The 20,063-nt window shown below is 35.1% G+C and overlaps 1 protein-coding gene and 4 non-coding genes across 5 annotated transcripts; 3 read left to right on the top strand and 2 right to left on the bottom strand.

The window, feature by feature from the left end:
* The first annotated feature begins 353 nt into the window (after positions 1–353).
* Trnal-uag (transfer RNA leucine (anticodon UAG)) lies at positions 354–435 on the top strand. The gene has a single exon. It is a non-coding gene; the product is annotated as a tRNA-Leu (tRNA).
* Positions 436–1,512: 1,077 nt separating this feature from the next.
* Positions 1,513–1,594, bottom strand: Trnal-aag (transfer RNA leucine (anticodon AAG)). The gene has a single exon. It is a non-coding gene; the product is annotated as a tRNA-Leu (tRNA).
* Positions 1,595–2,635: 1,041 nt separating this feature from the next.
* Trnal-uag (transfer RNA leucine (anticodon UAG)) lies at positions 2,636–2,717 on the top strand. Its single transcript has one exon. It is a non-coding gene; the product is annotated as a tRNA-Leu (tRNA).
* An 8,972-nt stretch (positions 2,718–11,689) lies between these two features.
* LOC144657195 (uncharacterized) lies at positions 11,690–13,436 on the top strand. The gene is made up of 2 exons (XM_078517510.1): positions 11,690–11,864; positions 12,892–13,436. Exons 1-2 carry the CDS (start codon positions 11,783–11,785, stop codon positions 13,320–13,322), a joined length of 513 nt encoding a protein of 170 aa, XP_078373636.1. The 5' UTR covers positions 11,690–11,782; the 3' UTR covers positions 13,323–13,436.
* A 270-nt stretch (positions 13,437–13,706) lies between these two features.
* On the bottom strand, positions 13,707–13,788 carry Trnal-uag (transfer RNA leucine (anticodon UAG)). Its single transcript has one exon. It is a non-coding gene; the product is annotated as a tRNA-Leu (tRNA).
* Between the last annotated feature and the right edge of the window lie 6,275 nt (positions 13,789–20,063).

Genomic DNA, 20,063 nt, shown 5'->3' with positions numbered 1-20,063 from the left:
ATCACCTAGCCTATACAAGTATTTGTTTTGCTTGTCTTCACGTTTAGTGTGCACCATTAGTGTTAGAAATAAATAAGCAACTCTGGCTTTTTACAACTCTGTGGTTTTTTTTACATTTCTTCAGGCCCCTTTTTCGCTTTTTCATGTACACACTAGTCATTAGCAAGTAAATAAATAACAAGTCGGTGAATTATTTTTGGCACATTTCCGGTGTTGGCTGGGTCACCAATGGCGTAAAATTAATATTCAAGACACAACAAAAGAATACTCGTATCAATAATTTAACTTCCCAACACTCGCTTCTGCAACGTCACTTTTCTTAATATACAACTAACCATTTAGGTACAATGTCCGGTAGCGTGGCCGAGTGGTCTAAGGCGCTGGTTTTAGGCACCAGTCTCTTCGGAGGCGTGGGTTCGAATCCCACCGCTGCCATACTGACATTTTACCTAATGTTGCTCGTGATGTCTTTTTATCAACAGACTACAAGCTATAGCAAATTTTGCGTTCAATTTTTTTTTGATATTTTTGGGAGGCTAATGTACAGGACAAAATTAAGCAAATTTCACTCCTTAACTGAGTTGTGATGGCTACATTAAAAGTTATAAAAACTATTCATTACGCTGGAGAGGAAAAGCTCATAGAAAGATATACGCCAGGCCAGGATAAAAATCGAAGAAGAACACAAATTATTTTTCAGTTTATTCAAAAAAAGTGTAATCAAGTTTCTTGGGCTCAACGACCAAGTCAAGAAGCCCAAGAAGTTAAAGGTATTATAGCACAGTTTCGACGAAAAACAATCACAGCTTCAACAGTCTGTTGTTGAATGTGTTATCAGTCTCCAGTTATAAAAGATGTAATAGATATCCATAAAAATTCGGGCTAACAACGAAATATTGATCTGTGCTACATTATATTCACTTCAGCGCTGTGCCAGAATTCCAACAAAATACCGCCTACTTTACGATAAATTTACGTTGATTTTTTTTATTCAAAATACAGTGAGAAATATAGACGCAAACATCCCCAGTAACTTACTTGTACAATCAAGTCTTAATTCCACGACTGCAAAGATGTCATATAGTATCTCAACGGCAGAGCCACAGAAATAAAGGAACAAAATGTGGAGGCCACTCTCTGCACCTATATCTCAAGGCTTATGGGCTAAATGATGTCGTCTATATCATCTACCTCAGAATTTATAGCTATATAGACGTTGAATCGCTAGCCTGTGAACAGGCTCCCGAGTGGGGTTACGCGAGCGAAGAGAGCGGAAGAGCGGGGCCAGTGGGACCAGTGGGGCTACGCGAGCGAAGCGAGCGGAAGAGCGGGGCCTGACTCCCCGGACTCCCCCTCTTCCACTCGTTTCGCTCGCGTTCGCCGCTCGCTTCGCTCGCGTAACCCTACTCGGGAGTCTGTTCGTAGGCTATTGAATCGCAAGATATTGTTTTTTTTTTAAAAAAAAAAACCTTTTGTGACCAACATTTTTTTAAAACTAATAAAAGTAAAATCTGGCAGCGGTGGGATTCGAACCCACGCCTCCGAAAAGACTGGTGGCTTAAACCAGCGCCTTAGACCACTCGGCCACGCTACCACACTGGAAACAAAAAAAAAAAAAGTAAGAAAAATTTATTTACGCTAATTTATTAAGCTTCGAAACTTTGGAGCTCTTGGGCGCTTTCCATTGGACCAAAACTTCCGGAAATTTCGGAACAAGGACAAATGGTACAGAAATTTCTTGGGAAAGTTTCCAGAAAATTCGGAAAGTGGTGACTTTCCGAAATGCGAACCATTCAACCGAAAACCCCGGAAATTCCAGAAGCAAAATCAAATGGAACTAAAAATTCCCGGAAATTGTTTTCGAAAATTTGGGTCTACCTTGCGAGGTTGTCCTCTTTTCCGGAAATTTTGGAAAAAGCTACCATTTTACACTCAGCCTAAGTTCCTTCGGCAGAAAATTTAGCGATTTGTGCAGCTGAAAGCAGCTACATGTGTTAAGGAAGCATTCTTGAAACTCCAAAAAAAAAATGTAGGTGAACTCGGTTGTTTTTCGTTGTTGTTTTGGAGGCGGCAGCAAACTGAAATGTACAAATATTTATAACGCGCGTGCAGGCTACGCCATTGTTTTGCTCATTAAACTTTTTGGGTTGGGGACGTTTTCGTTGCTTGTAGTGTGCCTTTTGAAAGGTCCCTGTATTTGTCGCCACGATGGTATTCATGGCGTTTATATTCAGTGCTCGGAATGCTTTTTATTTACAAAAATATCGAGTTATATTTGCAGGAAACCGGCCACAGTGCATTATTTTAATGCACCGTAGAAATTTCCATATTAGACGCACTACCTGACCATATGCAAATTTTGTTTTGCCTTCCGTGCAGTCAACCGGAAAAGTTGGAAAATACTGTTCCATTTGCCACTGGAATTTTCCGGAAACTCAAACCAGAATTTTTGGTCGAATGGAAAGCGCCCCTTATTTCAATCCTGCCGGCAGCGTTTCAAACAATCAAGCACTTGCATTCAAGTGCTATTTAGTCACCTGTAGTTGTCGCATTTCTTATTGTTTATTTTTTTTTTGTTTTATTGTTTGTCTATTTTCACTTTTTTAATATGACTAACCTTTTAAACCGAATGTCTGGTAGCGTGGCCGAGTGGTCTAAGGCGCTGGTTTTAGGCACCAGTCTCTTCGGGGGCGTGGGTTCGAATCCCACCGCTGCCATACTGACATTTTTACCTAATGTTGTACGTGATGTCTTTTTATCAGCAGATAGAAACACATTGTAAAAGTGCATGTCTTCTAGCAAATTTTGTGTCCAATTTTTCTTTGATTTTTTTGGAAGGCAGGACGACAGGACGAAAAGAGATGGTCCAGCTGGTCGGAAGACAGGGGCGCAGCGCAAGACAGGGCTAGTTGGCGAGAGACAGTTACAGCCTTATGCGCCTCATGGCGCGAAGAGAACTAACTAACTAATGTACGGAACGAAATTTAGCAAATTTATCTCTGAGAAATGCCTATTTCGCACAATTTACGTGTCAGTTTTAAACGCTTGTTTGTAGTGTTTGTTTTTTCTCCCAAAAATGTCAAATCTGCAATTCGCTTATGATAGACGGTCACAATTGCCTAATTCCTGCCCTGCAACGTATCTGGCTTTTGAACCGGCTTTGCGACTGATAAAGGGGTCATTCCCGAAACGTTTCGCTAAACTAGACAACAATTTAAAAAAAATCTTCTCTTACGTATCTGACGTGCATCGTGGTATTTGTATTCAGCATAACAATTCCAACATTTAGCGTACCGTGACTCTTATTCAGAAGCTCGTTTGGCAGATAAAGCAGTTAGATTCTCGAAAGGAAAAGTCTTCGCACCTCATACATATCAGTTGAAGATCATAAATGGCCGTACATGGGCCAGAAGTTTGTTACGTTAAATATACCCAACACGATGCACTGCATGCGTGGTTTATAGATCGGAGGGAAACTGGAATTGCCTGTTCGACTGTCAAAAAATGCGCATACCATCAACAAAGGTGAAAAATATAATTCGTCGACAGCCTTGCACACAGGAGCAAATCAACCACGGTCAGTGAAAATTTGTTGAAGGCATGAACGAGTCTTGAAATCTGCGTCGTAAATTGTGTAACTATAAGAATCATTTCATATATCATTTCATATTCCTTATAGAGACCCACAAATGTAATGAACATCTTAACTTTCTTTTTAGAGCTATCTTTCGGAATATACAGGTTAGAAAACCTAAAGGGTATAGGTATCTGTATTTTGCTGTTAAAATAGGTTACCATCGTCTATTCAAAAAAAACTGAATAATAAGACGTTCAGATTTGTTATCTCTGCTACATTCACCTCAATGTAGTGTTGCAAAATGCCTCCCATCTTCATGATCATGCCAAAAACATTAAATAAAAACGAAACAAAAACCAACAACTTTTGAAAGGTCTGTGACTGAGTTATGACTAATACTTACCATTCCGAATTTACAAAGGTAAACGCCAACGTCACGTCGAGCAGTACTTCACGTTAAAAATCACAAAAAAAATAAAAGCCATTTTTTGGGTTTGGTAATGATATCTTTGCAAGGCTGCTTGGCTTTAATCATGTCTCCGTTGTCTACCCCGCAATTTAAAATATCCATAAAAGTACAAAAACACAACATATTGACACCTTTGTTAAGTGCTTGACCAAATATTAAATGGATGGTACTTTTAAAATATTTTGGGAAGCTATAATATTGCGTGAGCAGAATGTTTTTTTAGAAACACTTCAAAAGTTCGCTGCGTTCACGCAAGAAGAAAATCAAACGGGAGTTTAGTTATCCAACAAAAAGCCACCGGCCGATTAACACTAAACCAGGATTAAAAGTTGATCAAGGTTTCAATTTCTCTTGTATAAAAGTGTTTTTTATTGCTTGTGTTTTGTAAAGTTTGAGATTAGTCGACGTCAAAACTGAAGACAGAATATATAAACAGAAAAAAACCTCACTGAAAAGTTAAAAAACTGAAATCAAAATTCACGCTTATCCTGAATTAGCTCAATCGGACTTTGAACAACCCGGCCCTGGTATTCAACCCCAGCTTGACAACTGATATATATGACCTGTTGCCATGGCAAGAATACTTTCTAATTTTCTTTCACCAATGAATTCAATCTCAACTACATTGTACACCTAAGAAATTTCACTGCTATTTGAAGGCCATTTCTTTTTAGGTGTTAGTAGATCAATTCCTAGTAACTGAATGTCAACTGTTTGCTACAGAAAATGTCTTGCTTTTAGTTTATAGACTGACTGTTGTTATGCAAAAAGAAAAAAACAAAATTAAAAATGTATATTAAATTAAAGCTTAATATAAAGTGATGTTTTAAAAAAAATTATATTTTAAGTTCTGTATATTGTTTCGATGGGACACATGTACAGTTACAAATTGGCAAAAATAAATTATCGTCTTGACTTAAAAGTATCTCAGAGTTTTCTTGACATTCGTTTTACAAGAAAATTTTAAAAGCTTCTTTGCATAGTTTTCCCGACAGTTTTTATTTTCTGTCGTAAAAGTGTAAAAGTAACTTATATGGTGTTCATCAAAGATTTGATTTTATAAAACAATACTGAAGTTTTATTTTTTTTTTTTAATTTATACATATATGTAGCAGTCAGGGTGTCAAACGATTTTGATTTTCAAAAACTTAGTATTTATAAAATAAACAACACTAAGGAAAATGCTTTGTACGATTTTATTAACCCGTTGAGGATTCCCCAATAAAAAGGGCCCAAAATAGTCGTAAAAGTAACTTTAACCTTATTTCTCCAAAGCCGGGGCGGGACACAAATCCCGCATATTTCTCCATTTCCATAGGTTTGGCAAAATCCAACCAAGGAAGAATTAAAAATAACTAGGGAAATTAAATGTCACCAGAGAAGCAAAAACACCTTCAGGATTGGTTTCACCAGGACATGAACGGTTATTTTAGCTAAGACACTGATTGCACAACATATTTTTCGTAATTCGTTTCGTATTTATTTTGGGGGGAGTTATTTGGAGGCGACCACTTCTATTTGTATTTTTAACAAACAGCAAAATACTATAAGTACTATCAGTCGGTATTATGTTACGAGTTGAATTTATTTAGATAAAAAAATACAATAGTAATATGTAGTAATTTGCCGGAGCTAGTTCTTAATTTTGCAATAAAATTTAGGATGTTTGAACCTAGCCCGTGTTACGCAAAAACAAAGAGTGAAGAGGCATCTTTGGGTAATTTGCCTGCTAAGTTTTAAGTTCAAATAAGCTTATTATAAAAGAAAAAAAAAAGGTAGTCATAATATGCCATGGTATTTTAAAAAACTTATATTCCAAGTTCTGTATTGTTTCGATAGTTAAGTTTACTGTTAGAACAAGACAAAATATGTTGTGGTCCAGACTTTAACATCTCAGTGTTTTGACGATAAAAACGCGAATCCTATAAAATCCCCCCATTAGGTCTGCTCATTCTTTACCTGCAACATAGTCAATGCTAGCACCAAATCAGAAATTTCGAAATGAAGTGTCGATATATTTACTAGCAAAGACGTAAACTATTTATTTGGAACACCAAAGTTACAAATGGAGACTAAAGTGTTTTCTTGTGTCCCACTCAGACAAAAAAGTTTGCTGGCTTCAAATGCAATTTATTTCATTTAGGATAATTTCGTACATTTAAGCCTGATGCTCAGTGTGCAAATAACAACAGCAGCAACTACAACTATACTATTTGTTTCTTAAAGCTGGGCCAGTCTCTGTCGCTTTAAAAGTTTCGACATACTGATTTATTAGAGTCTAAGGAACAGAAAGTTAACAGAAATGCTGAAGTTATAGTATTCATAAACGAAATAAATTCATAAACAAACCTGTTCACCATAGTATCTTGATTAAATATGATGTTTTCCGTTATTTCAAATATATTGTCATCTGTGTTAACATCGATGTTAACACCAGTCAAGGACAAAATGCGTCATATTAAAGATCAATTAATATAACAGTCTCATATGTAGTGCTTTTGAAAGATGTTTCGTGACTAAAGATCATCAAGATTACAGGAAACTGAACTAGTGCCACCTTAAATAATAAACTGAAAAACCATGCAACTAGTTGCCATGGTAACGAGAGAAACAAAGTTGATGCAGACGAAGAGTACAGTATCTTTCTTGTAAGTATAGTGTTAGCCATTGAAGATTGACTGCATTTGAGCTGAAAACTATAAATGGGACAACTTTTTAAAGTTGGCCTTAAAATCCTTATTGACAACTGACAAATGATCAAACGTTTTTACTGACAGCTGAGAAATAACCAAAATTCAGTTAAATTTGTTAACATGAACTGAATTGAAATTTTAGCCTCGCTATTAAGACCCTCTTACAATATTTAATAAAGATTAATTATATTTTGATAACTTCAACTGTTTGTAATAAATAACCAATTTCCGTTTGGTACTCTCCATCGTCCAGACGATCTTCAAACTTTCAAGGACGCTTTAAAGAGCTTAATGACGTTTTGTTTTGAACTATACACTTTTGAGCATTTTCTACTTGAATGACCCAAAAATACGTTTTGATATTCTCTCGAGTATTATCAAATTGAAAATATCTCAAGTTTCAGTGCTTCTTTTAGCATACAGTAAACGTATAAATTGCAGGGTACACACAGAATACATCACTGAGCCAAGTAACAGTACAAAAGCGGCATCACCGAACTCAGGAAAATGGCTTTAAAGATAATGTTTTTTCTCTGTCTTGTAGCCCTGTTGACACCACTCTGGGGTCTTCCCCTGCCAGATGGTAAGTCTTAATCCAGCTTGATTCTAGAATTTTGTGCGCATTTTTTTTCTCTTTTCGCGTTTCCCATCGTTTTTAATCATTTTAAGTCTCTAAGATGCTTATTCGTTTTAAGACAGCTTTAATACATAAATAACCCATTATGTGTCTTATTCTAAATTATAATTTACATATTTTAACAATTGCGAACACTCGTTTTCCGATTACCTTTCCAATTGTTCATTTAGGCCAGTCCTCACTCCACTGAAGTTACTCCACAAGGCGCAAGTTCGATCAAAAGAAATTTTTCGTGTGATGATTGAATTTGTTTTAGGTGGCCGTGAGTCCCTCTTGAAGTTAATTATTAAAGCAAACGATGAAACTTCTTGGTTGATAAGTGATCGTCCTTGTATTACATTACGATTTGTCCACATTTAAGAACACGTTTAAGAACACTTGAACCTTCAAAGTTACCAAAAAAGTTGATTGCCGTTATGCTTGGTTATTTTAAAACTTGTCACGTGAATCTTTAACTTTCTCCTCAACAGATGATCACGATCATGACCACGATCACGGTGATCACGACCATGATGATCATCATAAAGATGGTCACGATCACGATGACCACCACCACTCGGGCGATGACTCAGGCGATGATCACGACCACAGTGGCCATGATCACGATCACGATGATCACGACCACGATGATCACGACCACGATCACCACCATCATCACCACCACCACCACTCCGGCGATGACTCGGGCGATGATTCGGGCGACGATTCGGGCGATGACTCGGGCGACGATTCGGGCGACGATTCGGGCGATGACTCGGGGGATGACTCGGGGGATGACTCGGGCGATGACTCGGGCGACGACTCGGGTGATGACTCGGGTGATGACTCGGGTGATGATAACGATCATGAGGACTAAGTCCCGATAAAAGTCAAACATGGTGACAAACGTTATAACAATTGTGAAGACTTTGACGAAAGCAAAAAACATGCTGAATACAACAACGACGACGATAGTGACGAGAATAATAATGCTGACAAATACTTTGATAAGACAAACAATTGGTTGATTATAAGGGAGATAATATTGACAAACGCCATAATGATGATTGAGGCGGCAACGACAGTGGCACAGAAGATGCTGGTGACAAACGCAGTAATAGATGATGATGATGATGATGATGATGATGATGACTTGAGGGATGGTGAAAACAAGGAAGATGTTTATCACGACGAAGTTCGTAATAAAGGAGAGATGATGTTGGCAAAAGCAATTTTGATAGAGAAGATAGCGATGTTAGCAAAGGCGGTGAAGACCCAAGCAAAGATGACGACGAGATCGATGTCGATAATGAAAGAGACGATTGTGGTTATGGAAAAGATTATGATTATGACAAAAAAGACAGTGAAGCGATAATGAACGATAGCAAGATAAAGACATCCAACAGCGTTCAACATATAAATGTAATTGTTATTTCACAATTAAATGTGCCATTTTAGGTTTTTGGTTCGGTAATCTGGAAGGTTTAATTTTTTGGTTTTGATTTGAATAAAGTGAACTGCAATAAGCAAACGACATTTTATCTTAGCTTTAGACAAACGCTTTTTGGCGTGCTTGTATTAACGATGTTAGATGTCTTATTTATATCTAGCTGATATTTTTGCTATTTTGTTGGCTGAAGCTTTTTACGTCTCCAATTGTGGTAAAGTTCTAACGAAGCTCAATAAAAGGAAATTTAAATGGTAAACGACATTTGGTTGGATCAACACTTTATTTCAGCAAGTGATATTAACTGCAATAGGCAAACGACATTTTATCTTAGCAAGTGATATTTATTTCCCCAAGTGATATTCCCTCTCCAAACGACATTTCATCTTTGCAAGTGATATTTATTTCCCCAAGTGATATTTCCTAGTTTTGAAACTTTGAGTTGTACGTTCGAACGTTTAGTGAATAGCCTCAAATTTGGCTTGGGCATTAAATGTGGATGCCACCCCCCGTAAGGTTTTTCCGAAATTTTGAAAAGAGTATTTACTCTACAATGCTGAAACTTTCAGTAGCTGTTCATTCATTCCTTGCGGAAATTTGATATGTCAACCTTGTGCCCATTCGACGTTGCCATGACGTTACAAGCAGGTCTGGCCAAAAATCGCCATTTTTAACAATTTTCTTTAATTTTTCCAGTTTTTTTGAAAGAGAATTGGACGATTTGTTTATTCTTACATTCCATAAGCATTTTGGCTTGATTTTACATCAATTTCCGTTATTTTGTGACCTTCTAAGAAAATGGTGAAATCCAACATGGTGGATCCAACATGGCAGGTCTAAGGACGTCACGTGACATCATATGACGTCGCAGCCAACAAAAATTATGTCATCTTGTAGAGTAAGCGCCGGGCTTTCTACTCAGGTCCAAAATAATTTTGCTGTGCCTTTATAGAACGAAAACTCTGGGGAGGGGTTCCATCCACTCTCCACCCCCCCCCCCCCCCCCCCCAACTTGTACGATAGTGGGAAGGGTTAAAAGCTGACTCATAGACTCATAGTTACAATATCTTGAGAACCCCGCAGAGAAAGTTCTAGCAATAAATCATTTGAATGTAATATTGATGCTAAAAATAATGCCAGACAGCGATAATATAAGTTTTCTTGGAGACAGGGCATCAACTAATAGTGAAGAAAACAAATAAAATCAAGATGTAGTCATTACATTATTCAGTTAATGAGCTTCTTTTGCTTTTGCTCATATTTAAAATCTGAGCAAATGGAAGTAAATTAATAATCCTTTGAGGAAGCAGGTGGGGGTTTTAACATAATGGCGGTCAAATTACATGGATACAATCTTTTGAGATCAAGATTTTATTAAGAAAAGGGATGACAGATGACCCGCATTGGCCACAATTAAATAGCAAAATACAGATTCTTGACGTGCAATAATTTTTACTTTTCAGAACGGTATAGATGCACTTGGAGACAAGCACTCTCCCATTTTCCTTCGACTATTTAAATCAGAGTTAAAACAGTTCACTGGTATATTTAGAAAGAGATAGATAGTTTATTAAAAGTGGCTGTGTAGCATTAATGGTATCTGTCCATAGAAATCTTGGGGTTGAGCTTTATTGTTAAACTTGCCCATAGAATTACTGAAATTACTAAAAGTGGTGTAAACAACGCCTGATTAATATATGAGGTAATTTGCGGGAACATCTTTGAAATACGGAATATTGCGACATTTGTAACGATTAATGTTTGTGTCCTCGCCAAAAACGATGAATGTACTTATTCTTGGAAGTGCTTATTCTTGGATTCACTGAATGCTGTTATGCAGGGTTTAGAATTTGCATGCGAATTTATTAACCATTTCTTTTTGGAGATGTGGTTTCAAGTCCAGACCAATGTTAAAGTCCTTGCTGAAGTCGCACTGTTTTAGGCCGGACTGTTTCATAGTGCTAGAGAAATTCAAGCTGCCACTGAAAGCGGTGCTTTTATTTTCTTCATCGTGATTTTAAAAAAATTACTTAACTAAGCTATTTGGACTGTTAACATGTACAAATTATGCATCGAACAGCAACTGAATCACCTTGGTGGCGCGTGGAGAAAAACAATCATTTCGTAAGTATCAGACCATGGTAACAAGTGGAGAAAAACAAACAGTTTTTTTTACGGGTGACATATATATATATATATACTTTTTCCTACGTACGTCATCATAAAGTGTCGATTTTGCAGTGTTTCTAAAACTGAAACATTGTCTTTCTATTTTTCCTACTATCAGATGTGATCTATTTATGTGATGCATAATATCCGCACATTCAAGATTGTCGCATCGTGCTACTGAAAGTCATCCCGATTATTAATTACTTACAAAAAAGAAACTACTGACATCTTCAATTCGGACTTAATTTTTAAATCGTGTAAACGAAATGTAATCCTCGCAGCGATTAAATTGATGTTTCTTAAGAGAGAGAGAAAGCGTGGAAGACTTGTTACCCATGGTAACCAGTAAGAAAATGTCCCGGCAATATGTTGTCAAACAGAGTTAATACCAGTTTCCGTAGAAACGGTGTTATGGCGGTAAAGAAATCTTATAAAAACAACAGGATCTATGGATTTAGTGCAACTATGCAATTATTTAAAGTATTAACGTGATTCCCCAGCACAAAAAACAAGAATTAATTATAAGATTATAAGCACATGATGAACTGACTTATGAACTGAAACTTTCCTATTTTCATCCAATGCCTACTATTGAAGTGTTTTCCTTCCACAGTATTGCAGCGTCTCACTAAATAAAGAGGTTCAAAAACAGCCCTTGTAGATCCTAACATGACGATAGTTACAATATCTTGAGTTTTAGTGCTTGAAAAAACCCCATCAAGTCTGTAAAAGCTTTTAATTGTGAAGTACACAACGAAGACATCATTAAACCAAGTAACCTTGTAGAGATAACATCACTGAATTCATCAAAATGATCTCCAAGACTTTGCTTCTCTTTTGTCTTGTGGCTCTATTAATACCACACTGGAGTTTTTCTTTACCAATGCCAGATGGTAAGCTTTAATCGAATTTTGTTTCCAGTCTATTCCAATGTAATTTTAAAGTTATTGTTTCATCTATCTTTTAAATGCGATACAATAACGAGATGTGTAAATGTGTTATTCCGTTGTCTCAAGCGAAGGTGAAATTAAATATATTCTGCTAAATCATAAAAAGATAGCACATACTTTCCGAACTCTCCCCTGTTTATCAAAAACACAATCTTACTTAATCTTCCTCTGCTCGTTTCAAGTGTAGGCACTGTACTTTTGTACACTTCTTATCTTTGTGTAAAACGAAGAACGAGAAAAAACGCCCAAAGGCCCGAGATATTTAAAATATTTGTTCTTAACAGTTGCCTCTGAAGTGACGAAGCGTCCAGCATCTTTGCAGATTACTAGATTTCCTTCCATCGGAAAATCTGAAAGTGTTTAATTTTATATGGTTCACAGCCCCGTTCGAAATGAGTAACAGAACTAATCGCTGGCCGGTGTTATAACAAAATGGTCTGATTGGTTGGAATGGCTAAAATAAGATCAAAGTTAATGCAATGCAGGCCTTCCTTTCAATTTGATTAAACAGGTGATAGCTGCGGCTATAAACTAGGATTAGTTGTTTTATTCTTTTCACCTGATTCTTAAAATGACTATTACCGCTCAGATGGAAGAAACGTCAAAGCAGACAATAGTATTTGAAAAGGCTGAAACCTGCAGCTGTGTACAAGCGCTCATCAGTTCATTCAACATTTTCGACTTTCTAAAGTCGCATATTAAGGGTAAATGTCCTTCTTTTAGTCTTCTCGAGAATTGAATTACCCGGTAACTTTTCTAAATCTTCCTCCAAATCTTGGGAGAAACGAGAAAGCGTCGCCATTATCTAGACGAACTCCAGCCACTGCACTTTAATGGCTGATGGAATACGCGTCCCTCAGCCAATCAAATTGCAGTATTTGTGTTAGAGCACTAGTAGAATTCAAATAACTGTTGAGGGGTTTAACGTGTTTAACACCTACCTAATTACAAGAAATTATCTATCAAACAGGTAACGACGAAATGAACACAAAACAAAACCAAGTTAGTAGCACAGGTGGTGAAAACAGCAGCGACAAAGTTGGTGATAATGATGATGACATCCACGATAATTTTGACAAAGACGATGACAATAATAATGACGACGACGATGATGATGACAGTGGTGATGATAATGATGATGACAGTGGCGATGACAGTGGCGATGACAGTGGAGATGAAAGTGTAGATGACAGTGGAGATGATAGTGGTGATGAAAGTGGTGATTACAGTAGTTATGACGATTCAGGCGAGGGTGATGATGGTAGCAAGAGAGAGAAAGACAATGGGAATAAACTGAAGGAGGATGCATTGCTTGACTTACTTTGGTCTAGCGGATTTACGACCAGTGCAGGATTTACTTGTATGTGTATTGGCATAATTGCTTGTTTATTATTCACATAGTCTGACAATTCAGTGACATTAATCGTTCCTGTTAATGCATATCGCCTACAAATATGAAAATTCTGTACTGTTGGAATGAAGGTTTATAATGTTGTGGTCATTAAATAAACTGTAACGTTTTATAAGTCAAGTACCTTTCGAGCGAGATACTTTTTATGGCATTATTCAAGGATTAATATCGTTAGTGAGAGTTGATACAGAAAGTTGCAGCAACGCACTAAACATCTTAAAAAGACTCCTCTTAGTCTCTCTCGACTTTTGCCCTGTACGATAAGAAAACAGACGACTAAGGACGGTTCAGACTAAACTGTGTGTCCACCCACTAATTTCAATCCCTGTTTCGTTGTTGTTGCTTTTCTTGCTATTACAATTATTGCCAAAAAATGGCAGCGGTGGGGTTCGAACCCACGCCTCCGAAGAGACTGGTGCCTAAAACCAGCGCCTTAGACCACTCGGCCACGCTACCGGATACCAGAACAGACCTCACTTGACGTCCTTTAGACTACATTCAAAATGGTAGTTTAAACCGTTGCCTACAGCTAAGGAAACTGGAGACGTATTGCCAAACGGCCACAAACAGCTCACATTGTCATAAGCAGCTCCTTTTCATTGGCCTACAGAGCCAATACAACAGAAATGATGCGATTTGGTCCTTTAGCCGCAGGTGCAAGGTAAGCAAAGCTTGTCTATACGTCTTTATACCGACTAGTTGGTATATTATATCCGTTTACGCAGTTTGTGAAGGACTCTTCAATTGTGTTCAGGTACAACATTAGACTTGCCTACAAGTCGAACTCGCACGATCAGAGTGCGAAGCACGAGCAGCGACCGCCAAACCGGTACGATATTAGCTCAGAAGTACGATATTAGCTCAAAAAATCAGTAGTATAGGAGTTGGGGGTACGAGATCATAAAAATTTTTATTATCTCTTACATCCCCAACTCCTATACTACTCACAGCACTGGATTCAAAAATAGAATCAAAAATAGAATCAAAAAATAGAATCAAACATGGAATCAAAAATGAAATCAAAAATGAAATCAAAAATAGAATCAAAAATGAAACCAAACCTCGAAGCCAAACTGAAAACCAAAATGGAATCAAGTTTGAAAACCAAAATGAAAAAACCAAGCCTTAAAAACCAACCCTTGCTAAACCCTTTAATCAAAATAAAAAAATCTCTTATACTCTTTTTAAAATTTTGAAATCAAGGTGCGTTTAAAAATCTCTTACACTAGAAATCATAATGAAAATTATTGCTTTATATTATAATGCCCGTAAGCATAACTTGTTAAGCCATCATCAAGTATATACCGTTTATCATCAAAACAGCTCAGTGATATTTTATTAATCTCATAGCTTCCAAGTTGATGGCCTTGACTTCTGATGGTTTTCATAGTATGATGCATCTGTGTTTTATTGAATAAGGTCTCTTTGTAGTTTTCATGTGTGATATCTTTTTTGATAACGGATTTCTTGATTCCTTTGGCTGTCTTTCCTACTTGTAGATTGTCTTTAATATAAGAATACATTTTTGATCGCAGACCGATGAATTCTAAAATAGGAATAAAAGAAGCTTCATCTTTGAATTTACCAATGACTTTCTTGTTTGTTTTATCAAAGAATGGTGATTTTTCAGGGTAGTCACTGTTATCGAATTTCTCTTTATCATCAAAAAAGTCTTTATATACATCTTCAGCCTGAATTTCATAAGTTAAACTGTCTGTATCTGTGAATAGCAGTTTGGCTTTGTTTGCATACTTCTTTTTTATGTAGTTATAATGGAAATCATACATTAGTGTTTTGCTTAAATCTAATATAGCCATTCCTACATATGAAGGTCGATTGAGGGTTAATGTTTCTTTGATTTTATGGACAGCTACTAAGTTTTCATTAAATATTTTGCTACTGACATATGTTGGTTTTGAAGCTAACTTTAATAATTTATTTTTATTAGTCACTAACCTAACGTCGACTCGCTTCCTCAAATTCTCCATGGTTTTGCCGTATACTGAATTATTCATCAATTTAAAAAAGTCTTTTTCAAAAGCGTTTTTAGAATTTTTACGTTTTTCGGTATTAAAATCGATGTATTGTTTTAACCATGGAGATTGATTGAATTCAAGCACTCTGTACACTTTTTTTAGCTTTAATCCAAGATTTAAGTACAATCTAAGGTTTCTATAATGTAGTACATACTTTTCTCTGTTGTTTAAAGTTGGAATCAACTTATGAACTAATCCTGTTGATATATTGTATTTAGTTGCTATGTTTTTACAATAATTTGATAACATGTCATTAGTTACTTTAACTTTTTCTGGCCCCAGTGGGTATGAATTATGAAGGTTATGTAGTTCATTAGGATACTCTAGATCAACTTCTAAAATTAAACCCTTATTAGAATCTTCTTTGTACTTAGCTAAGTTTGTTTCATCTATCTGTTTTTGTGTTAACCATCTAAATCCACCTGTTGGTAAATATTGACTCATAGCCCAACCATAGAGATTATTAGCATCAAGATACATGATATACTTTGAGGCTGAATTTTCATCATATTCTTTCATATATTTATTGTTTGCTTTACCATATCGATTGGCTATATAACTAATACCTCCTCTCATTCCTTTTTCAATGAATTGGTACATATCAATGTCTGTTATAAGCTCTAGTTTGATATCTGTCATTTTAAGCATTGAATCCCAAGACAAGCTGGGACTGCTAAAATAATGGCATGGATCTAGCTTATAATACTTAAGACAGGTCTTGCGGAAGCTTTCAAATACATCAGCAAGTAAAAGTACATCGCTTTTAAGATATAAATTGTGATATTCACCCATATTTTTGATCTTAAACGTTTTCCACACATTTTTAGCATGCTTATAGTCATCATCTGATATATGCTCATCATTTAATATACTGTAAAAGTCTTCTTTTTTGGGTAGTTTTTCATTAAATTTGTCAAAGCTATCCATATAGTCATACGGATATATTCCTTTTCTTGACATCAGATTGAGTTGCTTACTCTCGAATATTTCAGAAGTATATTTTAGGGATTCCTTAGGTAGATTACTAACCAGCTTCTCAAGACTTGAACTCATAAACTGAAAACTATCTAGAAAGGTTAAATGATTACCGAGCATGAAGGCCATATATTTCTCTATATTATTTGGTATAGCATTGATATTCATTTCTTTAATTTCTCCCTTTTTATTTTTGTATGTATGATTTTTTACAATTTTTCCTATCTCTTGCATTATGAAATGGCTGTCATAACCTCTTAAGTTGTGAAAAATTACTGGAATTTTTATTTTATCGGGTTCTATTCTTAATTTCAGATTGCATTCTGTATGAGCGCTCCCTCTGTATTTGCTAGTAATATGACAATGGTCTCTAACCCGAATATCTTCATCTATGTATTTTATATCACAGATATGACATGCTTCTGCTTTTTGAAATTCATTTTCATCATCTTTAGTCATCTTTAATGGTTTCTTGAAGTATTTTTTCATTGTATTTTTACAATATTTAACTTCTTCTAGCATCTTTTCCATGAATTTGTAAACAGCTTTTTCTCCTCTATATATTTGTATCGGTTTGGAATATTTATCATTATAGCAACAAACAACCTTATAACCATATCCACAGTCAGTATGCTTTTGATAGGCTTCAGTATATGATTTATCATTGTTTTGCTTACAGCCGGATATCTTTTCTGTTATAGCTTCAAAATCGGCATAAATGACAAATGGCACTTGTTGCTGTTTATGGAAGTTGTTGAATTTTAGTATGTTGTTATCCTTATCAGGCATTTTTACTGCTTGTACTCCATTTATTTGAATACAATTATCTTTGTGATTATTTAATACTTTTTCAGAACTGAAGCATTGTAAACAGTGCATACAGAAGTGCTTCCTCTCTTTGTGTTTAGTTTGGTTATACATGAATTTATTAAAATCTTTTATTAGAACATAATGCTTGTTTTCATTTTCAGTTATCAATAATAAATTCATCTGATTGTCATACTTTTCTTTTGATATATAGATGGGATATGGTTGTTTGTTTTCATAACCGAAAACATTAATATTAATCTCATTTTGCTTCTCAATTTTATTGTACTGTTTTATTTTTACTGGAAATTCAATTTTAGAGTAATCTAATCTCTCGATGTATGCCTTATCAGATTTTTTAATTCGTTGAGGATATTTATCTTGAGGATTTATGTATCTGATATGACACCACCGAAAGCATTCATTATCTTCATTTTTCATGTTTATTAATCCTTTAGCACTGTTTCTAAGTTCTGGTGGTAGCTGAATATAAGATTCGCCTTTCATTGGTTCATATTTAACTAAATTTATATAATGACCATCAACTGATTCAATAGTCCATCCTGAGCCTTCAGATATCCATTGAGCTACGAAATTTAATATCTGTTGTTTAGATGCTTGTAGTGATTCAACGATTTCCAGATTATTAATTATGGTCTGTGCTTTACTGTTGAAATAAGCGGTTTTATATATTACACTATCCCCAGACATTTTAGTGAATTTCACCTTGAGCGTTTCAATGAACTTAACACCTTTCATTGCTGATAGCTGTTTTATTATGTGATTTTCTACAGCTTTTCTTGTGTTTTGAAGCTGTAATAACGGGTCTTTATTATTTTTTATACCAATTTCAAAAGACTTTGTGTAGCCTTTCATAGCTTTAGCAACTTCCTCTATCTTAGTCCTTGGTAATGGAATTGGTTTTTGTTTTATAGTCCTAGGCATTGGTATAGGCTTATAATCATCCCTAAATTCAGGAGGTGGTTGAATGATATTTTCCTCATAATCCTGCACCCTCTGTTTTACACTCTTACGAGGAGTTGGGATTGGTTGCCTAGGTTTGTAAACTCTTGGTTGGTTTGCTTTTAATGAGATTATTATATTTATAAGCTGATCTTTACTTAAATTTTGAAGATCATCTTGGTTCATAAGTTCTGTATTAATATTGGTTAAGATATTTTTTTGGGTCATTTTGATTTATTATATATTAAAACTATTTCTTTAAGTCAAAATTAAAAAAAAAAAATATTTTGGCTTAAAGATTTGACACATATTAAAATTAAAATGGAAAAAATGGCTGATGTTATAATAACTATAAATAATGAAAAGTTTCAAATTCATCCTATATATGATTTATATTGTGCAAGTAGAGATGGTAAAATTGCTCATATATTTAAAAGAGATATCAGTTGTGGTAAAAAATCTCACAATGGATATATGGCATGTAGTGTTCGAAAATATGGTCAATCAGGTCAAAAGTCTTACCAAGTACATCGCTTTATTTATGAGTGTTTCAACGGTGTTATCGCTAATGATAAAGTCATTGATCATATCAATAATATCAAATCTGATAACCGTTTATGCAATCTACAACTATTAACACATCAAGAAAATTGTAAAAAATCAGCAAAAGATCGTGATTATGGATTTGTAAAAAACAATTATAAAAACAAAAAATGTGTTAAAGCTATTAATTGCATTACAAATGAAGTTTTATATTTTAATAGTATGTATGCTACTCAACAGAATCTCGGTATTAATGCTGGTATTGTAAAGATGGTTTGCGAAGGCTTAAACCATTGTAAATCAGGCATTACTAAAGATAATATTCAGTATAAATTTGAATATGTTAATAAAGATGATATGCCTGAAAACATTATCAAGTCTTTGAACGAACGCCCAAGTAAATATACATCAATTGAGGAAAAGAGAGAAGCTAATAAAGAACAGGCAAAAAGCTGGCTACAAAGAATCTATATATGTCCACGATGTGAAAAGCAAATGAGGAACAGTACTAAATATATTCATAACAAAAAATGCATATAAGATAACCAGAAACAGAATTCATTTTTGGTTACCAAATGGTAACAATAAACAGCATATGTGAAAAATATATACTGTGGATTTTTTACAGTATACATTACATAATATCTGCTTATATCATTTTATAGTGCGTTTAAGTGATAGATATAAACAGATAATTATTTTCTTTATTAATATATATAGAATGTGTTATATAACATTAAATATCAAATGAAGACCAGATTGAACATACACAACTGAAACGACGACGTGGAAGGCCTCGTAAGTATCAACATTAAATACATAATTATTCAGTTTACGGTTTTACCCATAAGTTATAAATGATTAATGACTAAAAAGATGGTTCCACAATGTTTACAATTTTTAGGGGGTTTTTCGATGGCGTGATTTTTCGACTTACGCGTCAGCAGGTTTTTTTGATCAATGGCGTGATTTTTCGACTTACGCGTCAGCAGGTATTTTTAATCAACCAGTCTTTAACAAGGGAGTTTTTTGATGAATTACGCGTCAGCAGGTATTTTTAATTTAGGCTATATCAAGTCGATAAATTCGTTTTTGAGGTCATGAGTAAGAATTTTTTTTATTATAAACTTTTTGAGTAAAGTTTACTCAAAAAGTTTATATGCGTTGCGTATTCAATTACGAGTGTTTCCATAATTGCATTTTAGACGATATAACAATGCATGCAAACAGAGACAAACTCGATGATAGTCTTCATAACTTAATTCTATTGCCTTGAACCATCTTTATATAAATATATTTATATATGAGATGTTTTGTGATACACAGATACATAGCGATTTAAAAATAATGGGCGAGGGTTCTTGTATTTTTTGCAATGAGTTATTATATACAGGCGATAAAGTTGTT

The sequence above is a fragment of the Oculina patagonica genome, chromosome 6, assembly GCF_052425735.1.
Source record: "Oculina patagonica isolate OP01 chromosome 6, crgOcupat, whole genome shotgun sequence".
NCBI classification, from domain to species: Eukaryota; Metazoa; Cnidaria; class Anthozoa; order Scleractinia; family Oculinidae; genus Oculina; species Oculina patagonica.
The sequence above is the reverse complement of the archived record's forward strand: the minus strand, read 5'-3'. Positions and strand labels throughout refer to the sequence as shown.